The sequence below is a fragment of the Stigmatopora nigra genome, chromosome 4, assembly GCF_051989575.1.
Source record: "Stigmatopora nigra isolate UIUO_SnigA chromosome 4, RoL_Snig_1.1, whole genome shotgun sequence".
Classification (NCBI taxonomy): domain Eukaryota; kingdom Metazoa; phylum Chordata; class Actinopteri; order Syngnathiformes; family Syngnathidae; genus Stigmatopora; species Stigmatopora nigra.
This window is the reverse complement of record NC_135511.1, coordinates 15,817,038-15,841,100: the sequence shown is the minus strand read 5'-3', so window position 1 is coordinate 15,841,100 and position 24,063 is coordinate 15,817,038. Positions and strand designations below refer to the sequence as shown.

At 37.0% G+C, this 24,063-nt stretch overlaps 2 protein-coding genes across 10 annotated transcripts in view; both read right to left on the bottom strand.

Moving 5' to 3' along the window:
• Nucleotides 1-78: 78 nt before the first annotated feature.
• On the bottom strand, nucleotides 79-7,266 carry lgi3 (leucine-rich repeat LGI family, member 3). Its single transcript, XM_077715994.1, has 9 exons — nucleotides 7,003-7,266; nucleotides 5,732-5,803; nucleotides 4,621-4,692; nucleotides 3,765-3,836; nucleotides 3,569-3,640; nucleotides 3,318-3,487; nucleotides 2,284-2,448; nucleotides 2,104-2,194; nucleotides 79-1,310 (listed from the first exon to the last, which is right to left on the bottom strand). Exons 1-9 carry the CDS (start codon nucleotides 7,203-7,205, stop codon nucleotides 581-583), a joined length of 1,647 nt encoding a protein of 548 aa, XP_077572120.1. The 5' UTR covers nucleotides 7,206-7,266; the 3' UTR covers nucleotides 79-580.
• A 5,882-nt stretch (nucleotides 7,267-13,148) lies between these two features.
• Nucleotides 13,149-24,063, bottom strand: part of fgfr1a (fibroblast growth factor receptor 1a) — a 28,490-nt gene continuing 17,575 nt past the window's right edge. For 3 of the 9 annotated variants that reach the window (XM_077714390.1, XM_077714392.1, XM_077714391.1), the window contains exons 8-19: nucleotides 23,089-23,279; nucleotides 22,535-22,685; nucleotides 18,223-18,419; nucleotides 17,763-17,908; nucleotides 17,540-17,661; nucleotides 16,937-17,047; nucleotides 16,479-16,669; nucleotides 16,254-16,376; nucleotides 15,576-15,646; nucleotides 15,358-15,495; nucleotides 14,455-14,560; nucleotides 13,150-14,381 (exon numbers count right to left, since the gene is read on the bottom strand). In XM_077714390.1, the coding sequence (XP_077570516.1) occupies nucleotides 14,205-14,381; nucleotides 14,455-14,560; nucleotides 15,358-15,495; nucleotides 15,576-15,646; nucleotides 16,254-16,376; nucleotides 16,479-16,669; nucleotides 16,937-17,047; nucleotides 17,540-17,661; nucleotides 17,763-17,908; nucleotides 18,223-18,419; nucleotides 22,535-22,685; nucleotides 23,089-23,279 (1,724 nt within the window). In that variant the 3' untranslated portion in view covers nucleotides 13,150-14,204. Of the gene's footprint in view, nucleotides 14,382-14,454; nucleotides 14,561-15,357; nucleotides 15,496-15,575; nucleotides 15,647-16,253; nucleotides 16,377-16,478; nucleotides 16,670-16,936; nucleotides 17,048-17,539; nucleotides 17,662-17,762; nucleotides 17,909-18,222; nucleotides 18,420-20,984; nucleotides 21,130-22,534; nucleotides 22,686-23,088; nucleotides 23,280-24,063 lie in introns of all 9 variants that reach the window. The other 6 variants (XM_077714389.1, XM_077714387.1, XM_077714386.1 and 3 more) reach the window with 6 other exon arrangements.

The window sequence follows — 24,063 nt, the reverse complement described above, 5'->3', positions numbered from 1 at the left end:
AATATACTACTATACTTTTTTTGTTTTTTAAATTTATTTATTCTGCATTTTAACATATTATAAGTGCATTATTGGATACAAAAATACGTAGCAAGTCAGAAACCTGTAACTATAATCACGAGTGCCTAAATAAAGTCAGACTTGCACGTGTGGTGATTTGGAGTTGTTTACGTTGGGTACCTGTTGTTAGTACATAATACCACTAGACGGCGCAAGCAAACGTTGCATATTAGTTTTGACTTGAATTATTAACAAAGTTTATAATTACATGCATTTTATTCAATGAATCCTTTTAACCTGGTATCAGACAAAAAACTATTTAACAAATACATTAACAATAACAATAAGTGACTTGATATTTCCATCAGCATACATAGCACAGAAACTGAATTTTGACATTAATGTGGCATTTCCTGGCACAATTCATAAAATATGGGCGCATCTGGCCAAAAGAAAAGCTCAAAGGTGTCTTTACTGAAGCTGTTAAAAACAAATGTCATTGTTCCTCACAAGAAATGTGTTAATAAGCAGCCAGCAAGCTGCTATACATGCATAGTTGTTTGTTTTTCCCGTTCTTCTGTCACTTGGCGCTGAGGTCGACTAGCAGGTGTTGATATGCCAGGGAATTGCCCTTGAAGCTAGCAGCCAACAAAATGTCCTTATCATCCACCGACACTAACCCAAAGGCCCTCGGGGCTCTCATATTGAGTTCCTGGAAGGGCTGAAAGCGCTGAGTGAGATCATCCCACAAGTAGATGGTAGAAAAGGAGAAATCACTCCCCAGGATCAAATACTGGCGAAGGCCCACCGAGAAGGGGTAGACAACCATGGATCCACGAGACGGGAGAGTCTGGGTCTCCACGAAACGCTGTCCTTCCCAACGCACGATCTTGGAGTCGCCGATGAAGCGGGTGAGGCAGAGGTAAAGCACTTTGCGGATCCAAAAGTGTTTAACCATCTGTACGTCGGCTTGCTGAGTGATTTGGGTGGAAAAGTCAAAGCGTTTCAGGCTGCGGTTCCACTGGTAGACCACCGGGGGTTGCGTAGCGCTGGATAGGATGAGTTGAGGCTTCCCTCCCATGTCTAGGAACTCGGCATGGGTGTCACGGTGCCATTGGTGGAGCGACTGGTGGGAGTAAAAACCGTTGCTGTTCCAACGATAAATGCTGGTGGAGCCGGCCTTGGAACTGTCCGCTACGACAAAATACCATTCGCCGTCTAGTTCGAAGGTCTCAACGTAGTTAGGTTTCCTGACTCGAGTTGTGTCGATGTCTTGGATCTTTACGAAACGGAGAGGGTCCTCTTCCCATCTGTAATTGAGGGGGTTGAAAAAAAAAACAATCAGAAAGACATTCCTGCCAAAATTATCAACTCATAAGTCGCCATTGTATTAGTATGTTAGAATACGGCCCTAAAAGTCATGTGGAATCGAATTAGCGTATTTTTCGGATTATAAGTCGCAGATTTTTTTCGCAGTTGCAAGTTCGCAATGAATATCTATGAAGGACTTTTACATTGTTTTAGATTTCAGCAGATGGCTATCAAATTAACCTCCGAGAATACTCGCAAATTGTTTTAAAATAGTGTTGCTCGGTTCACCTATTATGCATTGTTGTTGCAGTTGTTTTTTGACCTTAATTGTGTTATTATTATAAATAACCCAACAGGGAGTTATATAAAAGTGACATCGAGGATGAAGATTTCATTGGATTTAGTGGTTTAGAGTGAATCTGATAGTTTGGTAAACTTGTTAGCATTTATGCTAGTTATCTGAATAACTCTTAATATGTTACGACGTTACTGATATTACCAGGCATGTCAGTCATGTAACATCAGTATATATTATTAATATATACTATATATGATTAAGCCTGTTGTTCTCTATTTTATTTTTATTTTAAATTGCCTTTAAAGATGGCATGTATGTTTTTGGTGTTGGATTTTATCAAAAAAAAATCCCCCAAAAATGTGATTTATACTCCAGTGCGGCTTACGTATGTTCTTTTCCTTGTTAATTATGCATTTTTTTGGAAGTTGCGACTTCTAATCCAGAAAATTTCATTATAAAAACAGTGTACTTCACGTTACATTGACAAAACTTACTTGTAGATGTGAGAACCACCAAAAAGTTGTGCCGCAATCATGTAAAGCGTGTTGTTTATCACCACTGGTTTGCAGTACAGCGCCGATCGAGCTTCAAAAACATGCAACAAAACAAAAAAAGAGGAATAACACGGTAATATAAAGAGATCTCCATTGCGCATACTTATGCTTGTGACTCACAAGTGATGTTATAAAAGTTCCTGAAGGCCATTTCCACGTGATCCCACACATAAATAGTGCAGAAGCCCGATTCGGGTTGCGCAAAGGCGATGAATTGATCTCCGGCAAACTGGTAAGATTCCGCTGACATGGCGTGGAAGGGAAATGTTCCGTAAACTACAAAATCTGGAAAAAGAGAGAAGAATAGCCAATCACAATCTTGATACTTTGCCCGGGCGATTGATCGCCCGGACGATCGGTCGTCCGGACGTTTGGTCGTCCGGACGTTTGGTCGTCCGGACGTTTGGTCGTCCGGACGTTTGGTCGCCCGGACGTTTGGTCGCCCGGACGTTTGGTCGCCCGGACGTTTGGTCGCCCGGACGTTTGGTCGCCCGGACGTTTGGTCGGCCGGACGTTTGGTCGGCCGGACGTTTGGTCGGCCGGACGTTTGGTCGGCCGGACGTTTGGTCGGCCGGACGTTTGGTCGGCCGGACGTTTGGTCGGCCGGACGTTTGGTCGTCCGGACGTTTGGTCGTCCGGACGTTTTTGTTCGCCCGGACGTTTGGTCGCCCGGACGTTTGGTCGCCTGGACGTTTGGTCGCCCGGACGTTTGGTCGCCCAGACGTTTGGTCACCCGGACGTTTGGTCGCCAGACGTTTGGCCGCCCGGGTGAATATAATTTTGAGAGTTGGATTCAACAGTAGATATTTAGATATTAAACTCTCAAGACTATAATTTTGAGAGCTGATTTAAACAGTAAACTCTGTAATGTTGTCAAACGTCCAGAGACCAGACGCCCGGCGACCAAACGTTCAGGTGACCAAATGTCCGGGTATCGACTTTTTGGTTGCTTTTGGGGCATTTTAAGGTTCCGTGTCAACTGAATGACGGCAGGAAATTGAGCACTCAATCCCCAAAAGTTCTAGTTTTACAGCACTCGATTCAAATATATATTTTTTTAAATACCCATTAATTCTGTATGTACTGTGGAGTCTGATAGACCACCCCCGCGTTCAGTATCTTTGTCTCCCGGTGAAATAGAAGATGGTTGTAACCTGGGCTGATGCAGTCGAAGTCTCTGGAGGCCAGGTCGTGAATTCTGCGTCCCTGCAGTTCAAAGGGGCTAGCGCAGTAAATGTGAGGAACCGAAGTGTTGGTCTTCTCAATCCATTCCACCAGCCACTGGATTTTGCAGTCACAACGGAAGGAGTTCCCCCGCAGATCCCTGAAAGTAACCAAGAAAGCACCATTGAAAGCCCACAAGTTCAATCCCCGGCAGTTTCGTGCCTAGAAAAGCCAAACGTACAAATCTGTGAGAATGTCCAAATGTTTGAATAGATCTCTGGGCACTTCTTGGAGCTTGTTGTTGGAGAGGGACCTGAAATTAGATGAAGTGATTCATTGAGTGATCGGTATACTGTTGTGGTCATGTTGACTCTTGCGTTTTAGTGCCTTTATTGCTTTCTAATGCAGGACTGGTCGCTTGGTGATGACATACTCACAGGTGAGTCAGAGATTTGAGACCTCGGAAGGTGTGTTTGGAGAGCATTTGGACGTCGTTATTCTCGATGAATCTGAGATACAAAGAAAAATGTGTCATCAAGAAGACTAGATGACTAAGCAAGACCTAAAAGCTAATGAATTACTACAAACAAGCTATACACACAAAGATATATATACACACACACAAACATATATATATACATAACTATATACACACAAACATATATATATATATATATATATATATATATATATATATATATATATATATATATATATATATATATATATATATATATATATATATATATATATATATATATATATATATATATATATATATATATATATATATATATATATATATATATATATATATATATATATATATATATATATATATATATATATATATATATATATATATATATATATATATATATATATATATATATATATATATATATATATATATATATATATACATTTAGCCCTCAGCTACAATCTTACATATTTACATATATATATGTTCATCAACATGAATATGAATATGTTCATTAATATGTGCTGTCCCTTATTAAATAAATCAAACTCATATACTATACATTATCAATATTTATATATCAGGGACATAGATGAATCATAAATTGTTATTCATCATCAATCCCAAGTGTTATTCAAAAACAAATACTAATACTAATTTCTCATTAATTAGGATGACTAATTGTAAGTGAAATATAAGAGGAAGAAATGTGGGAGGCTGGAAAATTTTCAAGGGATAACAGATTTAAAAAAAAATAAAAAGCATGCAACAGTATGTATTTAATAATCAGAATGCTGTGTATTTTTACCCACAGATATTGCAGATGAGACAGGCCAGCAAAAGCATCATTTGAAATCAGGGAGAATGTATTGGAATTCAAGAGTCTGAAAGACACAATAACAGAAAAAAAATCAGTTCTAAAATTATACAATTACAACAGCAAAACGTAGTATCCTAAACAGAAAAAAACAACAACAGACTACAATACTCTAACAGTACCTAATCTCCTTAAAGCCTAAAAAAAACACATTTTCAATGACAAATTCCCCATATTAATACTCTCCCCCACATTTTCTGCATTCCCATTAAAACATCAAATGCTATCAGTCAGTATTATGAAAAAAAAGTGAAATTGAAGCAAGCAAACGCAGACTTGCACACAATAATAACACAATTGCCTGTAACGGGACAAATAAGCCTTTGTCAATGGACAACTGAGGCGCTCAGTCATCAGAGATGATGACGCTGCCACACAAACGACACAAATACACGTATTCCTGCTGCAGTGGGTTGCTCACCACTCTTTTCAAATGTCAATCGTTTCGAGAAGATAGCTTGAAATATCATTGTCAAAGTTGGACAGTGTATATATCTATACAGTAAGTTGTTTTTAGCCCATAAAGTTAACAAAACTCGCTACAATTCTAGTAACAGAGTCAAAAAATAAATGAATAAAAAGCATTTAATTCTCTATCCGGGTTGGATGCAACCCCCATGTTTGAGATAAAGTTCTAATCTAATCTAATTTAATCTACCGTATTTTAACGACTATAAGGCGCACCGCATTATAAGGCGCACCCTCAATGAATGACATTTTTTCCATATATAAGGCGCGCTGGATTATAAGGCGCACTGTCTATTTTGGAGAAAATTTAAGACTTTTAAGTTAATTTCCCTCAGCAACCTACACATCACTACAATCATCTCCATTACGGGACTGTCATTTTTAAGCTGTTGTTATACAGCAGTAATTATGTCCAACAAACTAAATATACGATATAAGCCATTTTCTGTTTACCAGTATAGAAATTATTTAAAGTGTTTTTCTGTGCTTGTATATATATAGATATACATACACAGTATAATAATGTAAACCCCTTCTAATTTTTATTTTCAGGAGTAAATCTTGGTGTTTATACTTACAGGAACTGAAGCAAGTGAAGATGTGAGAAAGCACCCTCTGGGATACTCGTAAATGCCGCGTTCACCATCGTCCTGCACAGAAAAACGGGCAAGGGCATTCGTTAGTGTTAAAAATTCAATTTCACTTTCTTTCAAAATCCCAAATAATTGGGCTAATGTTGCTTGATAGTTGAGTTAAAAAGTGAGTCTGTCTTAATTAAGGGAAGTTAAATCCCACGGTTAATTCTTGCCACAACATCAATATGTATATTGACCCACCCCTAACCATATACACACTTCAGATAACTTGTGTAAAACCAATTGAGACAGAATATTGACAAAATGTCCAAACCTCTGATCGAGACATAGGCATTATAATTAGGAAAACAAAAAAATTGAAGGCTCTCATGCACCCCCTCAGAGGGTTCACCCTGGAGGGTGGCCCACGTTGCCTATAGCAAAAACAGGCCCTACTAATTGCAAGAGCCAAATTGCTCAATATACAGCAATTACAACAATTATGAATGATACAAAAACATATATACATATTTTCACAACTATAAGGCGCACCACATTATAAGGCGTACCCTTTTAAAAAAATAAATAAATTCAGACTTGCTTTATTAGTCTTAATCATGAAAAATAAAAGAAATTGCTATTTTCCAGCCAATCAATTTTCCGTATTTTCACGATTATAAGGCGCACCACATTATAAGGCACACCCTTTTAAAAAAATAAATAAATTCCGACTTGCTTTATTCGTCTTTATCATAAAAAATAAAAGAAATATCTATTTTCCAGCCAATCAATTTTCCGTATTTTCACGATTATAAGGCGCACCACATTATAAGGCGCACCCTTTTAAAAAAATAAATAAATTCAGACTTTCTTTATTAGTTTTATCATAAAAAATAAAATAAATGGCTATTTTCCAGCCAATCCATTTTCCGTATTTTCACGACTATAAGGCGCACCACATTATAAGGCGCACCCTTTTAAAAAAATAAATAAATTCAGACTTTCTTTATTAGTTTTATCATAAAAAATGAAAGAAATGTCTATTTTCCAGCCAATCAATTTTCCATATTTTCCCGACTATAAGGCGCACCACATTCTAAGGCGCACCGTCAATGAATGACACATTTTAATATCTATTCCATATATAAAGCACACTAGATTATAAGGCGCTCTGTCTATTTTGGAGTAAATTTAAGACTTTTAAATGCGCCTTATAGTCGTGAAAATACGGTATATATTATATACAGATTCACATAGCGACGATTTGAACTCACAGAGAAATGATCCCAGGTGGAAAGCTCTTGGGGATGGCTTTAGTGTCCACGCAGAAGGCGCTGTCTTTAGTACAAGAGCATGTGGAAGGACAGCGAGGTACCTTGACGGCCTTCTTTGCTATTGACTCACCTAGCGGGCAAAAAAATAGACATAGAAGCAGCAAGTAGATCATATGGAGGCATTTTTGCCTCATTTCCATCATTGTGAAGAAGCTATTTCGAAGCTATGCGGCGACGGGGGGCAACTAGCACGATGCCTGCCAGCCTAACACTAATGCTGAGTGTAGAGTTGACTCAAGGGATGGATGGGTGAGGGAGGGTGGATAGGGGGGATACAGGGGTGGGTGCTCTGCAGTTTTTCTAGATTCACGTTCAATGCTGTGCGGCAGGATTGATGAAAAGTAGGACTACACTGAATTATTAACTATTGCTAAAAGAGTGGACAAGAAAGTACTTTTGAAGATGTCCGGCCTTTTTGTGGATGGTTTTTCTTCACTAGGGTTAGCAGAAGGTTTTGTTGTTAACTTGGTATGGAGAAGATTAAGTGGTAAAAATTTGTGGATATTTTTATTACAAAAGCATTTTTTTAATGTTTTTTCTTTGTCCATTTAGATTTTTGTTTGTGTTTTTTTGGGGTATTTTTCAGCTGATTCTGATGTAAAAATATTGCAAAAATCAGAAAAAATGCTTTCTTTTGACATTCTTGTACATCTGAATTTGCGACTTTGAAGCCCGTCAATTAAAAAATATCCTAAAAACAACATTTTATATACATTTAGATTTTACAAAATGAATTTTGAACTAAAAACTGAAAAAAATGGACTAAAAAAATGACAATTATTGATTTAAAAATGGGGAAAATCGGGAAATTTAATATACATCTATACTCTTCATTTTAATTTCATCCTAAAACAGAAAGTTGGCACTCATTATTTACTTTCCCGGGCAGATTTGGCCCCCGGGGCGCCACTTTGACACTCGTTGACTTAATACTTCGAAAAAATGAAACAAAAAAGGAGGCAGCAAAAGTAATAAATATATAAGAATAACCGCCAGACGGTGCTATTGCTCATAAAAACAATCCAGTGAGGGAGTAGAGTAGAATAGTTTTGTGGCCCGTGCCAGGCGTTACCAACCAAGTTCCCCTTACAAGGACACTCTTGTCACTCACTAGCAATCCTCACAAGACCAGTCAGGCAGTCAAAAACATTTTTTTTGTAAGTCAACACACTGTCCTCTGTCTCCAAAGCAGTGAAAGGGATACTTAACAATATTATCTTACATAGTTAAAGAACATTTGAATTAGCCAGTGTCAAAGTGGCGGCCCGGGGGCCAAATCTGGCTCACCGCATCATTTTGTGTGGCCCTGGAAAGTCAATCATGAGTGCCGACTTTCTGTTTTATGATCAAATTAAAATGAAGAGTATTGATGTATATTAAATTTCCTGATTTTCCCCTTTTAAATCAATAATTGTCATTTTTAAATCATTTTTGTGGTGTTTTTAGTTCAAAAATCATTTTGTAAAATCTAAAAATATATTTAAAAAAACTAAAATAAACATTGTTTAAGATCTATAAGAAAACGGAATATTCAGGGCTTTTAATCCAGTTCTTTTAATCCATTTATATAAAAAAATCTGAATATTATATCTAAAATGATCAATTGAAAGTGGTGAAAAGGTTATAGCTACAACTGGTGTTTAAATGGAATTTTCCATATTCAGGCCAGGTTCAAACCCACTTCCCATTCAAATTCTGGGCCAAGAAGACTAAAAGGGGACTCTGTATTTTCTTGCCCTCTTGGCCATGCAAGAAACGGGAAAAACAAAACAAGAAGAAAGACGGAATCTGTTTCACCTACCGAAACATCCTTTTCATTGGGAAAATCCCCACTGCTTCAGGCAATGGATTTCAGAGAGGAACCATAAAGGTGTTGAGACATGTACAAAGGAGCTGTAAAGAAGAAGAAGAAAAATAAAAGTCAGTGAAAATAAATACACAGTGAAATATCAGAAATCAGTAATGGTAAAGTAGGATACACATTTAAAAAATCTTAAAAGTCTTACATTTTCTCCAAAATAGACAGGGCGCCTTATAATCCAGTGCGCCTTATACATGGAAAAAATGTATTATAAGGCGCACTGTATTATAAGGCGCACTGTCTATTTTGGAGAAAATGTTAGACTTTTAAGTGCGCCTTATAGTGGTGAAAATACGGTAATTGCTATTGACTTCCAGGTATGAAGCACTCGCTCACTACACAGTCACCTCTAGAGCCAGCCATTGTTGATGTTATGGATTTTTTTTGTATAAAATCTTGCAGTGGGGGAGGAGCTATATGATGGAAGATTTTGTAAACTATGATGGCATCTGCATATTTAACAGTATTGTTTCAGTTCAGGCGTTTGTGTTTTTTTAATATCCGACAGTGGTAGTTTTTGATTTTCTGTTTTTCAGTTTTTTTCCCCATATATAAGGCGCACTGGATTATAAGGCGCACTGTCTATTTTGGGGAAAATGTAAGACTTTTAGGTGCGCCTTATAGTCGTGAAAATACGGTAATCTTCCATAAATTGACCAAACCGTCATAAAAGACGTCTCTTGTGCGCCGATTTGTCCGCATATTTGGACGACACATGCGGGTATCTGACCGCCTGCAGCTACCTTGGAGAAAACCCCCACACCCGTTTGATAAAGGCCCCCCCCCGACAGGACTGCCGGGATTAGATGTCGGAGTCTGGCGGGGGAGTTCCGTGTCTCCGACCTGAGCTGAAGAAAGTCGATCTGGTGAGAAAGAGGCGGGGCCACACAGCTGGAGGCAACATTTTTTTTTGTGTGTAAGGATGTCAAAGACAAGAAAAATCTGCTATCACCACCTGGATAAACCACACCCACAAAAAATATCTTTAACTGACCACACCTGTGATACCAGACACTGAAAAAAAAAATCAAAATAAGGCCAAATTTGTTCATCTATGAGATAAATTGCTACTATTAAAAATTCCCTATAAGAACAGGCTTCTTTAAAATAAATGTATATTAACTTTAATTCATTTTCTGAACCGCAAGGGTTGTAATATTGACTTTGTAGTGGCAGTGATGTCTTTTGGAAGAAAGGCACATTTAAAATACTTTAAAAGATATACATATTAAAGTGAATGTTCAGTAGGCAATTGTGATTGACATGTCGTGCCCTAAGCTCACCTCCCTTGCCATGCGATGTCTAAAAATAGCCAACAGGGCAGTTCGGCGTTGTCACATCTCACGAAGAGTCAAATTTGGGCAGTCAACCTCTGATAAAAATACAAGACACCAGAAATTAAATCATTAAATACAATGTATCATCAAAAATAAAAACACACAAAAAAAATCAATGTAATCAGGTTGATCATTGCTCTAAATTAGTGAATCTCAAATATTTTATAGCAAGTGACTGTAGTGTAGTATATTCCGGACTATAATTCACACTTTTTTTATATCATACTTTTCTCTCTCTTTTGTAGATGAAGTTAAATACCACTTAAGTGTACTCGATTCATTAAGAAATATGTGTCAAAGTGGCGGCCCGGGGGCCAAATCTGTCCCGCCGCATCATTTTGTGTGGCCCGGGAAAGTAAATGATGAGTGGCGACTTTCAATTTTAGGATCAAATTCAAATGAAGAGTATAGATGTATATTATATTTCCTGATTTTCCACCTTTTAAATCAATAATTGTAATTTTTAATCAATTTTTTTCTGTGTTTCTAGTTCAAAAGTCATTTTGTAAAATCTAAAAATATATTTAAAAAACGCTAAAATAAACATTGTTTTAGATCTATAAAAACCGGAATATTCAGGGCTTTTAATCCATTTCTAAAAATTAAAAAAATCTAAATACTATATCTAAAATGGTCCGGCTTACATGAAATCAAGCTGCCTTGCTTAAGAGATGGTTTGAGTATTTAATTGTTCTGAACCACATATTGAGAACTGCTATTTGAAACAATAAATGTCATCATTCCACTTACCAATTCCTGCAAATTACATTTAAATACAGCCAACATTGAAAGTGAGCAAATAAGAAGACATTTCCATTGCCTATATACAAACGGCACCTTGCAAATGGATGTTGTCCAAGTATTCCTATTCATGAGCTCCATTTTTCTACTGCGGTCATTCTACGCTCTCTCCATCCACTCGGCTAAATGATTCACCCTCCATTTAATGAATAATGGTTTCATTTGAAAGGAAAGGTTGACGTCATGGCTGCTGCTTACTCAGGGCTTTGCTCATTTTCAAAATAAATAAATGAGGAGCACGTTCATTTCAAGGACATTTTACAATATTACCACATGAAATGTCCTTTCCAATCTTTTCTTTTTAATTGCCCTACTTATCTTCCATAAAAAAATGAGATTTAAAAAAAATCATAAAATGGTGGTTTGTGGGCAATAAATAATTCATATTTTCTAATATTATTCATTGAGAGCCATATTTAAAAGTATAAAAAAAACATGTAAATGGGTCTTATTAAAAAAGTAATTTTATCACTTTTAAAGTGGAAAAAAATGAATATTTTTGACATTTTTTAAGCACTTGCCAATCAACGAGTATGCATTCCAGAAGAGTCACAGAAAAATGAAGATTAATGCAACTCTAGATGTAATATCTTCCATATTTTACCTCATAGGTTAGCAAAGAGCCAGATGCACCTATTGAAAGAGCCATATGTGGCTCCTGAGCCATAGGTTTCCCTATCCCTGGGTTAAAAAAGAGAATATCACCATTTTAGGAGATCCAGGCTACGTTTAGGCTAGCGAAATACGCTCCAATTAGCATAAGATGTCTACAAAGACAAATATTTCTGCTAAAATGAATATGGTTGACAACTAAAATCCCAGGTCAAGATCTGACCTTAAATTTTAGACCCAAGATTAACTCCAAAAGTGTTCATAAGCAATCCAAAATTCTTCCCACACCATCTGTCCAACTAGATAAAACCCTTAGTTTGAAAGCACATGTCCGCCATTAGCCACTCATAAACAAAACATTTCTCCTGTTGTTCCCGTTCAAATACGGCGCTCTTCAAAATCACCTCAACCACAAACGGCTCAAGGGACTTTTATTACTCTCCGTTTCCAAGCGTGGAAAACATTTCACCCCCCAAAATAATGAGCTCATATGTTTGTCTGTCTACTATAGCATTGGACGCTAGTGGCAATGTAGCACGTCACACGGTTGAGGTGGAAAGGCTAATCTTGTTTGTAGCGTCATTAGCGCTAAAACATCCACACAATCAGGACTATATACTCTGATCCCGACTATTAAGGGATTTATTATTTGAAAAAGGCTAAAGTTAGCATGTGTACGGCGCGGCATGCTATCCGCAGGAAGACTGCTAGCTGGCTAACGCGTCAACCAGTGGCAAAAAGCCAGAAAACAGGCATTCAAGGTCAAGCCGGTTGATAAATGGACGCAAAGCACGAGTGCTTGCCGAGCCTTTCACGAGGCCGTAAATTAAGTTTAGCACATCGCAGTGGCTAGCCATCAGCGAGACATCTCCCAATGTCAGTAGTACATTTTTATATTCAAGCAGACTCCATAAAGTTGAGGTGAAAAAGACTTTGGAAAGTTTTTTGTGGAAAAAGTATAGTAAGAGTTAGTTAGTGCGAATGGCGGAGTGTTAGATAATACGAGAGGAGTATATACTACTTCTGGTTGACAAGTTTTCGGGTGTTATCCTATTGTGAGGACATTTTTGTGTATTATTTTGGGAATATTTTGAAGGGAAACAAGGCAAACAACCTTCGATAGGTTGCATTTGAAAGTCAGGGTGGAGGCGGGGCTAATAGAGTGAACCCGGGGGAAGAAAGGTATTAATATTTAATACAAAATTAGAATTAAGTTTAGTGTAAAGTTAGATTAAATATATTTTTGAGTGTCTGCATTGTAATCCAAGTTCATAAAAAATATTTTTTTGATGTTACGAGCACGTTGCCGTGCAAAAAGTGTTTGTTGTTAGTTTCTGGTAGAATAAAATTGTTGAAAAAACACTTGTGTATATACTTTTTGTCTCTTTTTAAGGGGGCTGGTGCGACAAAAAATAGCGTATATGCTAAAAAAAGTATAAATTCTTTGAGGGGGAGGTCAGTGTATAAAAGTTTTGGTCATTTGTGTTTTTTTTTTAGAAAATCATTTTATTTAATGTTATCCATTTATGTGGGTAGAAGTTTAGCGTAACCCTTCACAGGAGAACTTATTTGGCAGAAAAAGATGTCATTCATGTTAAAGCATGTAAATAGTACAAGGGTAAGTTTATCACACCACACGCATGCAGTGGAAATGCATGATATTAACTGAACCGAAAATTATGACAAAACCATATTTAAAGTCTTCGTTATTTCTCGAGCTGTAAAAAAATATTCTTCCTCACTCTCACAAAACTTCAGTCGTACTTAAACATAAAAGGTACCTTTCAAAATGCCGGACAAAAAAAACCTCAAATATCACATTACAATGATATGTACTAAGAAAAAACATATTTAAATATAATAAAAAAGACCCTACCTCTTTTCTATGGATGGTTATGACATTAAATGAGGGCAATTAAACCTGTAAAAATAGTTAAAAATGGATCAAAACCAACATCCTTTTACAAAAAAACCCTATTAAGATGATAAAAAGTATGGCGTAAATATACAGTACATATATATAACATATATATATATATTCATATTTATATTTTCTTAGCAGTATTTACAAGAAGATTTAATGAATGGCAGTGTACCATGGTCTTGGATGTCCTCCCTATTATTTTCTCTTTAGTCCGTGAAGTAAAACGCTGTTTGGGAGGGGGAGGGGGGGAGTAAATGGATTAAAAAATGATAATAAAATAAAAAATAAAAATCATGGCGTAGTCCAAGTCATCTGACGATTCTCCTGTCCTGCACAGGAATGAGAAACACATTTCCGACACTTGTACAAACTTTGGTTTCCAGATAAAGAAAGTGCCCCCCCACTCTCGTAAACGTTATTCCACCAAACGGCATCCTGTCGCAGTCCTTGGAATATCCAACGAGTCCTCTGAAACGTCTCACCCATTTTGGCGGCGGCGCTTCCTTAGCTTCATCTCTGGCAACGTAAAGGGCGAACGTTCCGCCACCCTATCGGGCGAGGAGCGAAGGAAATGTCAGCGTTTATACATCTACGTATCAATGAGGTATCAGCGTTTCTTGATGGCTGCGCCGTTAGAATGCGGGGGAAGTTTAGGAAGGCAGGGCTCCTCGGCGCCGGCGTCGTGGGAGAAGACTGAGTCTTCTCCGGAGGAGCATGTCGAGCTTCTGGTGTCTCGGTAGTTGGGGGAGTATTGATCCGAGGGGACGGAGAGCTCTAAATACTCCTGTGTGGGGGAAATATATGGAATTAAGGCACCATGGAATTCGAAGGTGGGCGGTTTTGGGGAAAAAACTGACCTGGTTGGACGTCATGGCCAGACTGCGGTCTAGGTCCTCTACTAGCTGCTTGAATGTGGGCCTTTGGGAAGGTACGGCATGCCAGCAATCCCTCATCATCATGTACCTGTGTCAATCAGGGTTTCGAACTCAGTTTCGATGTATATTTTCAGGCATTAAAAGGGAAGTCAATGGAAGATGAGCATCCAGAGTCAGTTTAAGGGAATTGGACATCTACCAATGTCAGTTATATGTTGCTTACTTGTTGTTTTAGGCTGCTTTTAGGTCACTTACTGTACACTTTGGAGCATTTCCTATTGGTTTTAGAGGGAATTTTCAAGATACTTGGTTGTTTACCTCTGATTTTTTGCCTTTTCAAGATACTTTGTTGTTTACTTCTGATTTTGGGCTTTTTTTCAAGGTACTTGGTTGTGTACTTCTGATTTTTTGCCCCTTTCAAGCTAATTGGTTGTTTACTTCTGATTTTTGGCCCTTTTCAAGCTATTTGGTTGTTTACATCTGATTTTTGACCCTTTTCAAGCTACTTGGTTGTTTACTTCTGATTCTTGGCCATTTTCGGGGTTTTTCTGTTGGTTTTGGGACAAGTTGGTGCTATACGCACGTCAAAAACTGACGTGAGTCACACTCATCACAAAATGTCTGCACTCGGAAGCAATTTTGTCATTTAAACATTATTTTCTCAATCGCATGGAGAGCATGTGAGGCAAATAAAAACAGGACCTGTGTTTTAGGATAAATCAAGCTTCCCAAACCATAATGATTTGTTAAAAAACAACGATAAAACATCACACAGCTGTTTTGTAGACTCGCCAAGTAGTAAGAATATTCAGCTTGAACCTATTAAATCAATTATGAATGTGGTTATTCCAAAAGATTGGCAGAGATAACTTGAGGTTTACTTACAATTCATGAGTGCAGGTGGAGGGTTGGTCCATGCGGTGACCTTCCTTCAACAGCTTAAATAGTTCTTCGACTGGGACGCCGGGGTACGGAGAACCTCCCAGGGTAAAGATTTCCCAAAGCAGAACGCCAAATGACCAGCTGCAAACAAGCGCCTCATTAAGTCAACAGTCCATTGGGACTAAATTAGGATTTAAAAAAAAACAGAACTCTATACTTACACATCACTTTGGTGGGTATATATTCGATCAAATAGGGCTTCAGGGGCCATCCATTTGACTGGTAAACGACCCTGTGAAGAATTTAAAAAAAAATGAATGCGACATGCAGAAATTTGGGAGCTTTTTTTAAGTGATCAAACTAAGGTATTTTCTGGACTATAAATCGGATTAAAAATAAATTAAATAATAATACTAATACTAATAATGCTAATACTAATAATACTAATACAAATACTAATAATACTAATACAAAATACTAATAATACTAATACAAAATACTAATAATACTAATACAAAATACTAATAATACTAATACTAATAATACTAATACAAAATACTAATAATAATACTAATACTACTAATAATAATACTAGTACTAATACTAGTAATAAAAATAAAATAAAAAGGGCAAAATAAATAAATATATAGGTGTATATATATATTTACATATACATATATACAAATTGTATTTGATTAGAAACTATGAACAAACATATGTTAAAGTAAGAAAAAAACAATAGGCATCTGGTAAGACAATGTAAGTATTTAAATAACTATAGCCTGAATAAAAAAAAAAACATTACAGGTCAGGTGGTCAATGTGAAAATAAAAAATGTATCTCACTATGCAAAACTATGAAAAAAATGTGATCTATATTTTGGAAAATACAGTACTTACATTGGTGGTCTTCTTGTAGTAATCAATATGGTGTATATCCCTGGCCAAGCCAAAATCAGCTATCTTCATCACATTGTCCTCAGTTACCAAAACATTACGAGCAGCTAGATCTCTGTGAATGCACTTTAAAGACGAGAAGAAAAAAGGGATTATCGTACAACCAACATTAGAAAGAAGTTGACAAAAGTTGATTTCTATAGTCTGATCTGGTCTTGCTTAGGTTACCTTTTTGGAAGCCAGGTACTCCATGCCTCGGGCTACTTGATAGGCACAAGACACCAGGTCTTTGATGGACATGTTCTCGACAGGGACTTGGTCTGGGTTGTAACAGTACTCCATACCCGGAGGGCGCCGTGCACGTAAAAACTCCCTCAAATTACCCTTAGATGCATACTCCACAATCACATACAGAGGACCTAAAAAAAAAGAGCATAACGAATCTCAAACATATTTTATAGAAAACTAAGATCAACCTGAACGCTGTCATAATAAATTATGTAAATGAGAACCATCTTGTCAATGCGTACATTCTCTCCAGTGACATTCAGGCTAATGACGATGGCTTTTACTTTGACAATTTGATGAAAAACTACGCCATCGGTGGACAAACGCCAATGATGACTCAAGATGTACTTCTATTCCAGAATAGAAACTGTTCCATGTTACAGATGGGGAGTTCTTACCATCCTGTGTGCAGGCTCCTAGTAGATTTATGATGTTCTTGTGCTTCCCGATGATTTTCATCATTTCCATTTCGGAAATTAGGTCTGATAGGTCTTTTTCAGTGGCGTCCGCTAGAGAGTAGTTTGCAAAGTTAGTTGATTCATTCATAAAATACAGTGTTCCCTCGGTTATCGCGGTTAATGGGGACCGGGACCACCCGCGATAAGTGAATATCCGTGAAGTAGGGATTCCCCTTTAAAAATGCTTAATTTAAATTTAATTCCAAAAAAATGTTTATTTAATTTTTGTTGTTACCCCCCTGTATACAGTACACCATATAGAATACGGATATAGAGAGTGAAATTCATGTTATAACAAAAAAACTGTAAAACATATTGTCTCAATGTAATATTTGTATTTTTTTTTCCAAAAAAAATCTGCGGTGGCTGAACCGCGAAGTAGCGAGGGAACACTAACAGATTACTACAATTCCTGTTGACTGAAGAGCACAATTAAAGGCCATATTAGATAACTATGTCAATTATGTTCTCAGTTTTGTGACAGAGGTCTCAAAAAAACTGCCATTACAAATATTAGAAATGTCCAAAACTGAGCGAACTTACACTTCAACATTTTCACTGCCACCTTTGTCAAACGATTGGGCTTCTCCTTGTCAAGACCCATGGTTTCTCCCATTACCACCTGACCAAAGCACCCTTCGCCCAGGGGTTTCCCAAGAACAAGTCTGGAAGTAAGTCCAAAAAAAAATTAATTTGGTTACATTTCAAACCACCATAATTCCTGCCTTGTAATAACTAAAAAACAACATTTTTCTTAAACTCCTACCGATCTCGTTGAAGCTCCCAACGTGGATCTTGGGGCAATTCATACTCTGAAACCCCTGACAACATCGGAGAACCACTGGAGGAGAGTCGAGAAGGTCGAACCAACATGACACCAGAGTGAATAGAAGAACTAGAGTCCACAGACACCTGCAATAAAGAAGCCTGACATTACTCCCCTCATAGTGAAAGCAAAACAGAGCTAGCCTTAAATAAATTTAGCCGAGAGAGAGCGATAAATGTTGTTGTTTTTTTAAGTTGTGTGTTGAAATAACCTGTATTGATAAATTCAAGTGTACGATACCTACCTGATCCAAGACTTGGATTCTTGACAATCTCAATGGAAGCATGCTTTTAGTCAAATTAAAAAGTCAACATACACTCATTCCAATGAGAGGAAAAGCAGTATTTTGGGATAGGAAGACGTGAGAAAGGTAAATATTTCAAACCCCCTATCTACTTTCTGTTACCTGTCTACGTAGAGGAATGCTTTTGGCCAGTTTATGGACGGCCAGTTGACTGTTGAAGTCACTCTTCTTGGAGGAAGAGCGAATCTTGACGATAATGACGATGGCAACCATGACTGCGATGAAGAAGAAGCCCACGCAGTAGATGACCACTTCTAGATATGTGTGACTGGATGGAGGAGAGTGTGGGGAGGCTACATGGATGGGATTGCAGGGTAAAAAAAAGGGGTCAGGTGGTTGCAATGGTAGTCATAAATGAATTTGATGTACCAAAGCGGGACAAAAAGACGCTCATGCTCCCTTTTAATCCGTCAGTACAAAAGCACCACGGTATTCAGAAACATACAATCACCCGACTGTGTCTAAAACAAAACCCTTTGACACATCGCCACAACACACCGTAATATCGTCGTCATACTCAACATGCTAAAAATACTTCATACTTTGACTAACTAAAGCTTGACGCTAATCTATTATGAATAGTTTGGAACTAGTAGTTCACATTTACAGAAAAAGTGTCAAGGATATGGTTGACAATATAAAAATGTCTATTTTTTTAGGCTATAATTTACTGATAGCAACCTCATATTCTCAAACCAATCAAAATAATGCAAACAATAATATAGCCAGTAATTTTTTTTTGAATTGAAGTGAACCCTGGTTGTACCTCCTCCAGAAATACTATGTGTACAACTATAACATGATGTTCTGTTACTACCATTAGTTTCCAAAGAGAATTACTGTACATGTTTGCTTGATTTAGAGAAGCCAAAAACCACGATAATACTAAAAACACATTACAGAATCAGAGCTGATCTTACAATGAAATCCGATACACCAAAAATTAGCCTTGTTGATATCGATTCTTGGATTCTTATGGACGTACGCACATACACAAACACACTTAGAGCATAAGATAGCATGAGGTTTAATTACTTAGTAATTTAAACCAAAAGTGTTGAGTGCGTTGGCGCTGGTGATGCCAAAAATGTCCGATTTATGGCAAAGCCAATTCAAGTTCTGGATTAGATTGAATTTAAAGTTAATTTAAAGTCAATCAGATCTTGTTTTTATCCTCCCATTTGACAGAAGAGATGATCATGTATCTATTATTAACACCAATAGTTCATGGAAAACCCACTGTGGCACACTTTAGCTTGAGATGGGACTGTTTATTGATATGATATAGGGTAGTTCTGAATGAGATTTATAAAATATAAGTTTGTTAAAATTGGTAGGTCAATTAAGAATTGGGGGGAAATTTTGTGATTACATTTTTTGGGCAAATTAGCCTTCACTTTACCTACTTTTTATTAACATACAAAACTATGCTTAGCTAATTTTATAATAGAATTATAATTATATTACATTATTACTTTATATTTACAGTATTTAGCATAATCCCAAAAAGTAAATTGCAATTAAAAGAGTTGCCAACCCATGCTAAAGTTAGCATTTTCTCAGCCTTTAAGCTAGTTTTCAGCTAGTCGCTAGTAGCTAGATCAAAAGTATAAACTAAGAAAAAAATTAACCAATAATTGTCCTACTGTGATTATATAGTGCACAACAGAGTTGCTCAAAGTACAGATGTTTAACAAAGCTATTATATAAAAATAAACAAATATTAATCCAGCCATTGTTTTGAAAAACAGTTCATAAGGGTCAAGTCAAGCATATCATTGCATTGGTTTCTTCTACTACAGTAAAATGGTGATAATAACATTATGGTCTGCATGTTTGTGAGACATATTATATACATGTACACTGATAATAATTGCTTTTTGAAGATGCTGTCCTTAAATCCCAAACCAAGTGTGCCACTAAAACCCTTCACCAACACCAGCAGCGTACAAGGCGGCTCCACTTGTGTTAAGAGGCTGATTGAAAGGCAGCTTGATAATTGGACCAATGCCCATTCCAATAGTGAGGAATGAGACTTACAAAGTCCACAGAGCCAATTATCAGAGCCTTCCAAAGAACTCACAGCAGGAAATGACATTCGGAATACATGTCATTTAACGTGCTTGTCAAAGGAAATCAGCTTTAAGCCAAATTAACTGCAGTCTTTAAAAGAGTGGAAATAGTTCAAAGTGAAATCTGAACATAGATGCCAAACTTTTCATTTAAAATGAAATCTTACCGAGTCAAAAAAATAATAATACAGTGTTCCCTCGCGATAAGTACATTTCGGCAAAGCAGGGATTCCCCTTCAAAAATGCTTAATTTGAATTTAATTCCAAAATAAATAAATAAATTTATTTTTTTGTTTGTTTTTATTTATTTTTTTACCCCCCTGTATACAGTACACCATATATAATACGGGTAGAGAGAGCGAAATTCATGTTATAACAAAAAAAACCTGTAAAATATGTTGTTTCAATGAAATATTTGTATTTTTTTTCCCCAAAAAAATCCGCGAAGCTCTGAGTCCGCGATAGCTGAACCGCGAAGTATTGGGGGAACACTGTAATTAAATTATTTCACCCTTAGGTTAGATTGTGCTTGTTAAAAATGCCTCAACTTTAGTTTTTCCAAAAGTATTGAGGCAGGTTGTTTGGCATTCTAAGACATTGAGGCCCACCAAAAGGTAGGAAAGAAGGAGCCATGCCGAGAGAAGGAAAGTTTAGCGTGACAATTTGCGCTCTGACATTCGGATAGAATTATTTTCCGATTGGCGCAAATATGAAAGCGGATAGACGAACATTGGTGAAAGAAACCGACAGGAATTTTAGGGAAGAGAGAAGCAGAACCACTGATACCTTCAAAAACGGTCAACCATGCAGAGTGATGAGAGTACCCGATAGAATTGCCCGCCAAGCAGGTATATTCCCCAGCATCATCAACAGACACATTTCTCAGTTGCAGGACTTCCATTTCCTTGTCCGTGGTGTTAAGGCCGGCGGTCTAGAAAAATAAAGGAAGCAGAGGCCCAATAGAAAGAAGGGACCCGTGAGTAAAGAATTCTGAAAGAAAGAGAAGTGATAGAGGAGAGTTTCTCCTCCTACATCACAACACCATTTGCCCCAAAAAGTTCTGACTTAAAAGCCGCAGCCAAGGACCTGTCAGAGATAGCTTTACCATAAGAATCTGTTAGTGGAACAGCAAATTACATACGAGGCCACCCGTCACCACATTGAACATTTCAGTTTCATCTCCACATGCACGAGATGGGCAACATGGAAAAGTCCACAGCAGAACAGCTCTTGAGACACGACTCACGTTCCGTGACCGGACGTTTGGTCACCGGTCAAATGGTGACAGAGAGTTTACTGTTGAAACCAACTCTCAAAATTATATTCATGAGAGTTTAATATCCAAGTACTGTTTAATATTTAAACACTGCTTAATATCTAAGCACTGCTTAATATGTAAGTAGTGTTTAATATCTAAGTACTGTTGAAACCAGCTCTCAAAATTATATTCATTAGAGTTTAATAGCTAAATATCTACTGTTTTCAACAGTACTTAGATATTAAACAGTACTTGGATATTAAACAGTACTTGGATATTAAACAGTACTTGGATATTAAACAGTACTTGGATATTAAACAGTATTTGGATATTAAACAGTACTTGGATATTAAACAGTACTTAGATATTAAACAGTACTTAGATATTAAACAGTACTTAGATATTAAACAGTACTTAGATATTAAACAGTACTTAGATATTTAACAATACTTAGATATTTAACAGTACTTAGATATTTAACAGTACTTAGAGATCAAACTCTCATGAATGAACAGTAAATATTTAGATATTAAACTCTTTCTCATGAATATAATTTTGAGAGCTGTTTTAGCAGTACTTAGATATTAAACTCTCTCTCATGAATATAATTTTGAGAGCTGGTTTCAACAGTAAACTCTCTGTCACCATTTGACCGGCGACCAAAAGACCAGCGATCAAACGTCCGAGCACCGCTCTTGGGACACACCTCACATTCCTGTCTGTGGACAGGGAACATTACGCAAACGAACGAGTGGGAAGATATAGGGCAAGGAAGCAAATCTGATTAAGCAGCGGGCTGACGGTATAACGGCAGGGGCATAGGAAAGAATGAATATTGACAACAGGCCCAATGTAAACCTGGGACTAAACACTTTGGACTGTTCTGCTGGGAATTTTCCATAGCGTTATTTACTGTCGGGAGCACTGAGGCAGGAGACAAGGACGGGGAGGGAGGGAGAAAAAAAAATGGAGGGCTGGAGGTGGGAGGAGAGAAACAGCTGAAGTCGTGTCCTGTTCAACAGCCCTAGTTTTTTCCAGGTGGTCTTGGGAAATGGCTCCGTGGTGTGGTCCTGTTTACCTGTGGGCTCAAATCTGGTGACGGACAGCCAGGCCGACTGATTAGCCTCGCCTATATAATTGGAAACTTTACATATATATTCTCCTCCGTCCTCCTCGGTCACATTGTAGAGGGTCAGCAACTGAGCATCCGAACTATTGACGCCAGAATGCTGGAAATAAAAGAACGTCAAGTGCAGCTCAAAACACAAAAATCCCACGTCAACAGAAGGCATTTCATGGTTTTATCGACTTGCAGTTTCAATTCAATTAGCACTTTTCCGAACTATGAGTCGCACCGGCTAAATAATGAACAATAAATGTGTCATTGGAATATTAGTCACTTTACAGCAGGTATTTTATTTAATAGACCCTAGACTGATGACGTCTTTGTCACAGCTTAAATGAAGAAAAAACAAAACAACAAGTATAAATCCCAGGCCCAGCCAAACTATGAAGCAAAATGCACGACTCATAGTTTGAAAAATATGTTGTTTTTTTGCTTTAACAAGCTTATAGTGCAGCAAATCTAATAAGAGGGTGGAGAGTCAGAAAACCAATGAAAGCAAACTCTACCTTGAGGATACGGACATAGGGTAATCCATCCGCACCAACACGACTCCCGTTGACCTCGATGTGTTTTAACCACTGGATGTGAGGCTGCGGGTCGCTAAAAACCTTGCATTCGAACTCCACGTCGCTACCCACCACTGCAGTGCGATTAGCAGGAAGGCCAGCCTGTAGGATAGGCCTATGTGGAGAGCGCTCTGCAATATAAATAAAACATGTATAGTACTACTGAAATCATCATATGTACACATTTTAAATAAAAATGTAATATTTTAGTACAAGAATGGCATTGGCAATTTACAGGTTGAATTTACTGCTTTGTCAATGCATGGGAAATTCAAATAAATCCTTGGATGACAATGACAGATTTTCTGTGCCTGAAGTACTTTGGTTTTCAGGGTCATGTGACCCATTGAGGTCCAGCCATGGCTAGGTGACATAGGCATGGGGAATGTGATTTATAGCACGGTAGTGAAAGCATGGCAGGGCAGGAGTGAGGTTCATTGGTCCTCTACTCTTTAAGACTCAAAGTATAGATCTTCTAAAAATATAAATATATATATAAAATATATAATAAAAAAATATACATCTGTGTACATATGTATATTTATGTGTAAGTGTATGTATATATATTTCAGCAACATGTCTATTCATTCATATATTAATTTATTTATACATCTATATTTCTTGTATATATTTATTTATGCATTTATTTTTTTAAATATGTTTTATTACCTATCAACATGTGTACATATGTATATTAATTTGTAAGTGTATGTATATATATTTCAGCAACATGTCTATTCATTCATATATTAATTTATTTATACATCTATATTTCTTGTATATATTTATTTATGCATTTATTTTTTAAAATATTTTTTATTACCTATCAACATGTGTACATATGTATATTAATTTGTAAGTGTATGTATATATATTTCAGCAACACGTTTATTTATGTATGTATTTATTGTTTTT

What these genes read in the sequence shown, in the direction of transcription:
- lgi3 (XM_077715994.1), bottom strand. Translation starts at nt 7,205, where the DNA reads ATGATGGAAATGAGGCAAAAATGCCTCCATATGATCTACTTGCTGCTT. An exon ending in CCACCTGGGATCATTTCTCT is followed by an intron (nt 5,804 to 7,002) that starts GTGAGTTCAAAT and finishes TTTTCTGTGCAG; the next exon opens with GACGATGGTGAACGCGGCAT. An exon ending in GGTGGTTCTCACATCTACAA is followed by an intron (nt 1,311 to 2,103) that starts GTAAGTTTTGTC and finishes CCTCAATTACAG; the next exon opens with ATGGGAAGAGGACCCTCTCC.